The following is a 10,073-nucleotide window of genomic DNA, read 5'->3' as shown; positions in this document are numbered from 1 at the left end:
CGGTGCCTCCGTGGCCTGTGTGCTGTGTGTCACCCCACCCCCTCAGAGGAGCTGTGAACACTGTGTGTCTCTGACACCAACTCTGAGGGACCGGTAGTGCCCACCATCTGGCCGGTGCTGTCCAGCACTCCGGTGACTGGTGACCACATCACTGACACTGTCTGGCCGAGATAGCCGGCCCCTTGTGGATACAATAAGCTCTTTGTTTCCCGTGTGTAAAATCAACCCCGCGGTGGCTGTTCCTGGAGCCTGAGGCCTCTTGCTATTGCCAAGACTGAGAGTCCCCGGACAGTGGCTGTCGCCTTGTCAGACACTGTCCTCTGCAGGCTCGAGCCCGTAGGCCCCGAGGGTGTGGGTGTTGTTCTATAACCCCTAACTTTTGGCCTTTGGGGCTTTTTTGGCGCTCTGATCTCAGAACCCGGGGAGGTGGGTTCAGTTCCATCTTCCCATGCGGCCTCCTGCCCTGCCAGCCCGTTCCAGAACCCGTTGGGTCTCCTGGCACTGATGAATGTGGCAGAGCCCCTGGGAGGGTGGGAACTAAATATGTGGATGGATCCCTGCAAGAGCAGCTGTGGCTTCTTATCCTGCTGGATCTCAGGGACCCTCTGGCCTGGGGACCCCTCACCCCACCTCCACACGATGAACCAGCACCACAGCTTTACTATGATGACAGTTTATTACGTGTCTCTGCCCACCCATCACCCTCCACATGGGCCCAGCCACCTGGCATGGCCTGGTCAGGCTGTCACAGAGGGACACAGTGCCACTGGTTCCAGTCACAGGGCATCGGGATGTAAGGCAAAGAGACCTCTACTTTCTGAGAGACTTTTTTCCTCCTGTCTACATGAATAAAGACGGGGAAGCCCAGTTTGCTCATGGCCTGGGACTGGGTGTACATGATGTGGGCCATGAGGCCCTGGGCCTGGTACTTGGGCAATGTGGCCCCCATACGCAGCTCTCCTGACTGGTCCATGAGGAGCCAGGACACCGGGGTCCCCTCGGGCCCCAGTAGGCAGAAGGAGGGGAAGGTCCTGATACAGCGCCTGATGAATCTCCGGCTCCGCTCATTGCCGCCAAAATCCCAGAATTCATTCACCAGGGCCGCGTGGGGCAGGTCCAGGGCAGAGGGCCTGAAGAGGGCTTCGTTGCTGGGGAGGGTCAAGACAAAAGCACAGTCCGTGAGTGAGAAGGTCGCCGTGTCCTCACCTGGCTGTCCTGAGGGAAGAGAAGCAGGGAGCGCATGCAGGTCCTGGGGTGGGGAGCTGAGCCCAGAGGGACTCGGGGGGCCGTGTGCTGGGAGGGGGGAGGACGAGGAGACAGGGCAGTGGACAGGGCCTGAAGTTTCCCGGGGGACGGTAAGTGACTGGGTCAGGTAGTGGGGTTGCTTCACCAGAGTTCAGGGACCTTGGGGCCTGGGAACCCACCTGATGAATCAGTTACATTTCACTGGCCAAAGACTTTTCTGGCCCCTCTGACACACTGGCTGTGGGGAGGCCACAGAGGAGCAGGGAGAGAAGCTGAGGCCAGCGCAGGCTGGGAGAGGGAGCCCTGCATGGCTGCTGTGCAAACTCACATGGCTTTGTGTTTGCCGCCCGTGGGGGCCAAGCTCTTCCCCTCCAGCAGGGCAGGAGCCAGCTTCCTTACAGTCTCTGCCCACATAAAGAGGATGTTCTGGGAGTGCTGGACTTGCAGGGATTTAGTGGCTGCAAGACTTTGGATCACGTCATTCAGGCTGCATTGAGAACCTACGGAGCAGGGAATGAGCCGTTTGTCTCCCTGAGGGACGCTGCTGGAGGGGTGATTGTATGGCTTTGGGAACATTTGTATGCTCAGGGCTTCTGCTGAGTGACAAAGACACCTCTCGGGCCTGCACTGTCTCTTTCTGGGAAGTGACATGGTGTCCAGACATTCCTTCTCACACCACGCCCTGGGGCGCCAGCTCTGGGCACAGTCCTCTATGCTTCACAAGTTACACACAGAGGCACAGCACCGTGCAGCGCTCTCTATGACCCCATATAAGTTGGGCCATGAGTGACCCGGTGGGTCCCCAACCCCCGAGTAACCCCAGAATGGTTGCTGGCTACCCTGACTTGTCACATACTGTGTCTTCCATGGGGGAGCACCAGGCCCAGGGACAGTCCCGCCCACGCCTGCCTGGGGGGCTGGAGCCCCCGAGCTCAGGCTGTCGGCAGGCAGCCCAGTAAGAGGGGCACCAGCCTCGAGGGCACATGACCCAGCCTCGCTGTCCCCTCAGCCAGGGCCAACGCTGCAGCCCCCCGACTGTGGCTGCCTGAGCCCACCCACGGGAGACCCGTGGAAGTGATGCAGCAAAGCCACACAGCCACCGCCCACGGATTCTCAGGAGGCTGCGCGGGGAGAGTGAGCGGACATGCGCAAGAGCCTGTTTGTTCTGTGCGAGTTGAGCGCGACCTCTCTGCTTCTCGGGTGAGGCTGCACCCGAGTCAAACACCTGCCGGCCGCCCAGGGGGCCCCGGTCACGGGAGACGGTGCCAGTCGGGGAGCAGGGCGCGTCCTCAGTGACTGACTTTGGATCTGCAGGTGTTGCTTCCAGTTGATGACTTCCGGGGAGGCCAGGACTTCCTGGCACTTCCTGACATTCTTGGAGAAGACTTGGTAGGTGTTGGTGTAGTGATCCAGGTCGTCCGTCATCTCCTGTGGCATCAGGGATGGAATAAAACAGAGGGCTTATATGCCATGAGAGCCAAACTCTTTTCATAATTTCATCATACTATGACATTTTAATTATTTTATGTTAGAATTTTATAGGTCAATTAAATTTCTTCTGAATATTTGACATCATGAGATCAGAATGAGAGAGTAAGGAATTTGACTTATGATGGAAAATGCAGACTAATCCTATTCTCTACCATCCATTGCATTGAAATTTAAATCAGCTCTGACACAGATATGTAGAAAGTTTTTTTCTCTACTGACATCATTTACCACAAGGAGAATACAAAAGTCATTGACAAGGAAAAGCTTGTATTGCAATAAAAACTTTACTATATTTAACATATTTGAAAAACACTAGATATGACTATTGGTTATGTGTTATTTTGAAACATAATCTCTGGCAAAACCAATGAAACCAAAGAAAATCAAAGCCAATTAACAATGTTCTTAAAAGAATATATCGCTAAATATTTGCAGTATCACATAACAATAATTGACTTATTTAAAGAGTTCGCCTCAAGTTACTAAGGAGCAATGAGATTGTTTTGAAGCAAGTGACATGGGAAAAATATTACCACACTAGTGCAAAATTAGAAATTTTTACAAATAGTTAGAAAATATAGCACCAAAGTGCACTCACAGATACTAGTAACACATATTTTGTTACGTATGATCCTATTAAAGATTAAATTATACTAATTTTATTTCAAATTTCTAAGATTTTAAAACAAAGTTATTGATATAAAAGATATAATATTTGCACTTCCATAAATTCATAATTTTAGTAGATATCATCATGAGATCAGAATGAATGAGTCAAGTATTTGATTAATGATGAAAAATTACAGACTAATCCTATTCTCTACCCATTTACAGCACTGAAATTCAAAATAGCTCTGATACAGATATTCAGAAAGCCTTTATTTCTACTGACATTTTATTTTACACAGAAAAAACACAAAAGTCACTGGCAATGAAAATCTTGTATTGAAAAATAATTTTGTTGTTTCACATATTTAGAAAATTCAAGTTATAAATGCGATGTTAATAGTCTTGCTTATAGGTAATTTTGGAATAAAATCTCTGGCCATACCTAATTAGCCAAAAAAATGAAAGCCAGTTAACAATGCTTTCTTAAAAGGAGACACAGATAAACAATTCATATTTTCAGATAAACAAATATTTGACTTATTTAGAAAAAAACACAGCAAATTATTAAATAGTAGATGAGATTAATTTGAAGTAGGTGGCACAAGAAAAATATCATCCATACTGTTAAAACATTAAAATTTTTTTAAATCACTAGAATACATAGCCCAGAAATTCCCTCACATATCAGCTGTGATACTAATAACACATTTTTTTTTTACCTATGATCCCATTATGGATTAAATTCCACCAATTTTACTTCAGCTCAGTCTTCAGACTAAAGGTCTCCTATTTGTACTTATATAAATGTATAATTTTACTTCATGTTTTAAGATACCTTAGGCATTTTTATGTATGAAATGTACTAACAACTACATTCACCAATTTTTAAATAAATGTTTCCCTACAAGCACACAGAGATTGTAGCATTGGACATTTGTCTTACAATCACCCTAACTCACCATCCACTCACACCTTTGCATCTTCCCTTGCTATCTCCCCACTCACACTGTCCTCTTTTCCGCTTGACAAAACATACTCGTGCACCAAAGCCGGTTCCCAGCAGCCTCGCGCTGTCTCCCGGCATCCCAGACTCCGCAGTGGAGCTGCCTGACTTCCGCGTGCTGACCCCTTCTGTCCTGCACGCGCCACCCGTTGCTCATCTCTGCCTCCTCCCGCCCACGGGCTTCTTGAGACAGGGACTTGTTCACCATCATGCAACTCACCTGCGCATCCCAGGTAAGCTGCCAGGTGCAGGGGCCCAAGGCAAGGCCGAGTAGAGGAGGCGCCCTCCCCCCACCCCTCACCTGCTGCTGGGGGCGGATGACCACGGTGCTGAAGTCAGGCCACGTGTCCACCAGGGCCTGGAGGCTGAATGGGTTTCCCTGGTTCATGTGGAAGACAGTCCCGTAGACCTGCAGCACCCCAGGAAAGGGAGGGGTCATTGGCTGGGGAGGGAGGGCAGAGCTCCCCCTGCACCATCAGGGCAAGGTAATCTGGACAGTCACAGGGTTGTGCAAGAGAAACGGGTGAGACTGCACTTGGAGGTTAAATAATCTCTATGTGCTGTATCTCTAACCCTTCAGTCATCGTAGTTTCTCTCCCTACCCAACATGACCCAAATGTGCATGTAGTAAAATGTCCGACTAAATAAGTAAACGATTAAATCTTACGTTTACCCAGATTTCTTCTAATCACGCACATAAAAGTACATAACTTTACAAAAACAAAATTATCTCAAAGCTGACATTTTCCTAAGTGATTATGCTATGGCCATTTTTTTTGTCCATCAACACAAAACGTCCAGTGAGTGTGTAATGTTTGCCAGCATTCCACTTTCGAGCTGTATTGAGATATTTTGCTTTTCCATTGCTTATTGACGGCCATTCCAGCTGTTCCAACTTTTCCTAGTAACACGTCTTTGCTCACAGAACATGCTGACAGGCAATATTTGCAGGGACCCCTGATGTGTTCTGAGAGTCCAGAATACTTATTGCTTCTTCAAAGTTTATACACACGTCTAAAACTTTAATATACGTGTCCACCTTACCGTGTGGTAGTTTCAACGATCTCCTACCAACAGCGGGGGTGACAAGGTATTGCTCTAGGGCAGGGACTTGGGGCCCTGCAGCCGCAGCCTGGGGAGCCTTTAAAACAGACTTACACTGTGGTATATCTGCTGTAAAATCCCGCTGTAAAATCTAAAATGATGGGAAGTGATATTCCTTCTTATTGTCATGGTGTAATTAAAATTCTTTTTCTATTTTCTAATGAACTAAGGACATAATGAGTCAGAAACTGAATTAGACTCAACTGGCTTTGAAAAATTCAACACATTGCATTTAACTTCTAACACTTGAAGAATTCATGAATTTTTTCCTCAACAGATACTTAAGCATTCAGTTCTATGTTATACGATGATTAAAAGCGCCAGCATACACACTTTCTTCATTTTGATCAGCTGAGAATGTGCGCCCTGAGTCTGCAATTGAGAAAGAGCGATGAGCAGACACACAGAGCTGACAGGCTCCGCTGTGGGTGTCCTCGTTGTTACACTGGTAGCGAAAACACAACGGCAATGTGCTGCCATCAGGTTGCTTTTACACGGCCTCTCTGTGTATGTTTCTCTTAATCCTGAGATTTCCATCACTTTCCTAAGGCAGGAGTTCCTGGCAGTCAGTCACAAGACGGTCTGACCTGCAGTAACTGCTCAGCAAAGGAAAGTGTGAGTCAACAATCGTAGGAATTGACCATGGCTGACTAGAGATCTTCAAAGAAAACCCTGGGCGGGTAAACTCTCACCAGGGGACTGGTCTTCCAGGGAGGAGAGTGAATGGTGAATGGTCTCAGCCAGCTGGGAGGAAAACTCCGGGCAAATATCAGGCGCAGTGAGGGGCTATTTCTCGGGGAGCAGCAAGGGGAAGCTTTTGTGTCGCTCAGTTTTCGATGTATTGAGGCAACTGGCTCGCCACTTTGAACGTGACCCAGAGGAACAGGCCCTGACCCCACGCGCCGTGGGGGCCCGGAGCCCAGAGAACAGGCAGCTCCGGGCCCAGGCACGCCTGTGTCCCCCAGAGCGCTGCAGCTCACCTGCCCCTCTGGCCGGGCCCCCCTGAGCCTCCGGCTCCTCCACAGCGACCAGGCCTGACGGCAAGTGCCTCGGAGGAGACGATGCAGCCAGACCAGGGGACACCTGCAGCAGAGGCTGCGCGGCTCAGGGCGGCTCCAGCCCTCTCCTCCCCTCGGGGGCGCCTCCCCTGCTGCCCAGGAGCGCCCACTGTCACCTTCAAGGACTCGGGGAGGCTCCTGCTCAGGGACTTCTCCAGCATCTGCAGCATCTGGGCGCCTTGCAACGGGAACATCGTGGGCCGCTTGGCCTGGAGACAGCCAGGAGAGAGGCAGGGGTGGAGGGGGAGCCCCAGCGAGCACAGTCTGCGCGCCTGGCAGCCTGGGTCCTGTGTGTGCACGGGTGTCCCCTTCGCGGGTCCTCAGCAGATCTGAGGCGGTGGGGAGCCACGTTCTGAGTCGTCACTCACCTTCTCAAAGCCCGGTGAGGTCCAGCCCCGGCTCTGCTTTGGGTTAGCAAGTACATGTTTGCATAAACACACTATATATGGAAATGCAGTGGCTGTCTAGTGGGTTCCCTCTAGTCATAAGCTCTGTAGCCTGGGAAAGGGCCCTTAGCCTCCTGTGCCTTGGTTTCCTCAAGGCGGGAGGCAGGACAATAGCACCATCAAAGGGAAAGAAGTTCGTGGAGACTAAATGAAGCAGTGCAGAATGAGTATAAATCAGTGCACAGATGACCCTGGTTCCTCTGTGAACACTGCACATAGCTGACTGCGATTGCCCCTTCTCTACACTCAGTTTCTAGGGTTGGCTCTTAGTTTGGCTTTGTGTGACCTTTGGTTTAGTTTCTCTGTCGTCCACATATAAGTGACACTGTCTGGTATTTGTCCTCTGACGTAATTCACTCAGTATAATCCCCTCTGCTCCATGCGTGTTGCAGCAAATGGCAGGAATTTATCCATTTCGATGGCTGAGTAGTATTCCTTTGAGTGTGTGTGTGTGTGTGTGTGTGTGTGTGTGTGTGTGTGTGTGTGTGTACCATATCTTCCTGATCCACTCATCGGAGCACTAAGTTGTTTCCATAGCTGGAGATTGTAAATATTGCTGAAATAGCACACGAGTGTGTATTAGCTCCAGTAGCTGCTATAAGAAAATAGAGCAATACAGAGCTGTTGTCTGACACTTCAAGGCCTTTCAAGCCATAATGTGCCACCAGGACCTCATTCCTTATAACAATACTTGGAAAGAACTTATTTTCTTGCTTTTTCCAGCTTCCAGTATTTTCTTTGACTCCAACCTCTGCTTCCATGGCCACATGTTCCCTGACTTAAGCCTCCTGTCTCCCTCCTATAAGGACTGCCCTCACCACTGGAGGCCACCAGAGATTATCCAGAAAAATCTCCTTTCTCAGTATCCTAACTGGTCCATCTTCTATGCCATTTACAGAAATATATTCAAGGATTCTGGGGATTGGAATGTGAATGTGTTCAGAAGCCATTATTTGGTATATCATATTGACTCCTAAGGCAAGTTAGGGTTAACTCACCAGCTTTAAGGACAGATAGGCAGGACTTCAGAAAGTTCAAGAGAATTCTGAGAGCAGGAGGACAAAAGGAATAAGGGAAGCTCTATAGAGACGTGTAACAAACTCCAAAGTGGGCTAATCAAATACTCCGAAATCAGGGCCAATGTATGTTCTTGGATGAGGATAATGGAAAGGGGAAATTCTCTGAAAAGGCCTGTGATGCAAATTGCAAGCACAGTAGCAGTTGAGAACTCACCAATCCTACTGACTGATGGTTTTTTAGAATCATCAGGGAAAGAAAGTGTATATTCCCGAAGCATGACTCCATAATGCTTCCTTAATCTCCTAGATTTATCACACCTGGAAGTCTCTGCTTTTGTCTTTCTCCCTAAATAAACTTTTCTTTACTTTCTTAAACAAGGTTGGTTTCTCTCTGTCTACATATCTGAACTATCTGTGAATTCCTTTTAATGGCTTCAAGACAAGACCTCGTGGTGGTTAAAGGGCTACAAGAGTGAGGGAAGCCGCTATCATTACGGTAACAGCACACACCAACTATATCTTAGAACACCCCCTCTCACACACACGCACACATTCTTCAGATCTACACTGGAAAATCGTGTCCTCAAGGAAGACTTGGCCTTAACCTCCCTAATAAACCATCTCGCCATGGGTCTGAGAGCATCTTGCACCTCTCCTTCACCTTGCTGACACAGTCACAATGGAGCACCCACGTGGATGATGTGATGAATCTCTTGACTCTAACTTCACTTCAAAGGAGTGGAGACCTGCTTTGATTTTTCTGGACTTTTCATCAACATCATTCACCAGAAGGGCTTAACTAACACTTGCTAAATGAAAGGATCAATAAATAAAAGAACAATAAATAAAAGAATGAGGTTGCAGTAGCAGGGAGCACTGGCAGGAATTGACCTTGAGCAAAGGCAAGCCTCATTCTGAGTGTGTTCCACACATGGCACAAACCACTCGGTATTTAAAAAAAAAAATGGCATTTTTTTACAATTAGACTCAACTGCATCAAAGGGTTAACCTAACATTCCCTAAATAACCATCTACATGGAAATCAAGGTGGTGTGTCAAACCAGGATACAGGATACTACTGCCTTAGTCTGAGGTGGCTTAACAGGTCTGTTATGATGAAGCAGAGGCAAAATAAACAACTAAAGAGAATGAATTTTCATAGACCAGCCCTCAGGCAGCCCAGAAAAAAAGATCCCTGAGAAAAGAAAACAGGTGAGTGGCAGGACGATGGGAGATATAAAGATAGTAGAACTTTCAGCCATGAAAAGCATAGCTGCTCAAAGGAGAGCTACATTGGGTGTGGTTTGCTACCAATCATAGGTGCAGAAAAAAGAGCTGAGAAATGAGAATCAGCCCTTGCAAGTGTCCATGAGGAGACAAAGGGTGAAGGAAGACCCAGAAGATTCCTTACAGTTAATATATCACCATTTTATGCCCAAATTGATAGACATATTCAGTTAGTCATAAAACACCCAAATGTTACCTGATAAAGTGAAAAGCTGATTATAACATGGACAGGACTTTAAGGCTTACGGAAATGTCCTGATTTTCCATCCGTGTCTCCTTCCTCGCTCCCTCCTTGTCAACCCGCTGATATAAACAGCAGGAGACTCACTCTCCCTGCCTCTCCAGCATGATGAAGAAGGGGTGGCCCTTGCCTGAGCTGCTGGCCAGGCTCCACTGCTCCAGCAGGTCTCTCCCTTTCCTGAGCTCTCACCAGGACTCGTGTATCTCTCAGGTGCAGAAGGTATGTTGCTCGGACTTTTCTCTCTGGGCTGTGAATTGCTCTGGAGCAGGAAGCTCATCTCATTTATTGTCCTGCACACTGTGCTCCTCTGAGGGTCCGGCTCAGAGCGCACCTTCAGTAAACTGGTGCCAGTATTTGAGCTCGTGAAGTGCTTGTATCAACCTGGTTGTGTCTCCATTCAGTCAGACAGTCAGTCAGCACCCGTGGGCCCAAGTCATGATGTGATGTGCGTGGGAAAGGCTTCCAGCTACTCTGACAGAAGCCGTGTCTGAAGAAAAGCCCAGGGCAGGCTAGAGCAGCGTTTTTGCAGATCTTAGGAATGTAAACACCTAACAGGTTGTGTCCAGTGGC

At 48.3% G+C, this 10,073-nt stretch overlaps 1 protein-coding gene across 1 annotated transcript; it reads right to left on the bottom strand.

Moving 5' to 3' along the window:
• Positions 1-676: 676 nt before the first annotated feature.
• Positions 677-6,704, bottom strand: LOC101629005 (glycine N-acyltransferase-like). Its single transcript, XM_004682755.2, has 5 exons — positions 6,627-6,704; positions 4,650-4,757; positions 2,547-2,673; positions 1,574-1,745; positions 677-1,148 (listed from the first exon to the last, which is right to left on the bottom strand). Exons 1-5 carry the CDS (start codon positions 6,702-6,704, stop codon positions 746-748), a joined length of 888 nt encoding a protein of 295 aa, XP_004682812.1. The 3' UTR covers positions 677-745.
• Between the last annotated feature and the right edge of the window lie 3,369 nt (positions 6,705-10,073).

Source organism: Condylura cristata, unplaced genomic scaffold, assembly GCF_000260355.1.
Source record: "Condylura cristata isolate star-nosed mole 26May11 unplaced genomic scaffold, ConCri1.0 scaffold00015, whole genome shotgun sequence".
Lineage (NCBI taxonomy): Eukaryota > Metazoa > Chordata > Mammalia > Eulipotyphla > Talpidae > Condylura > Condylura cristata.
This window is presented reverse-complemented; position numbering and strand designations above follow the sequence as displayed.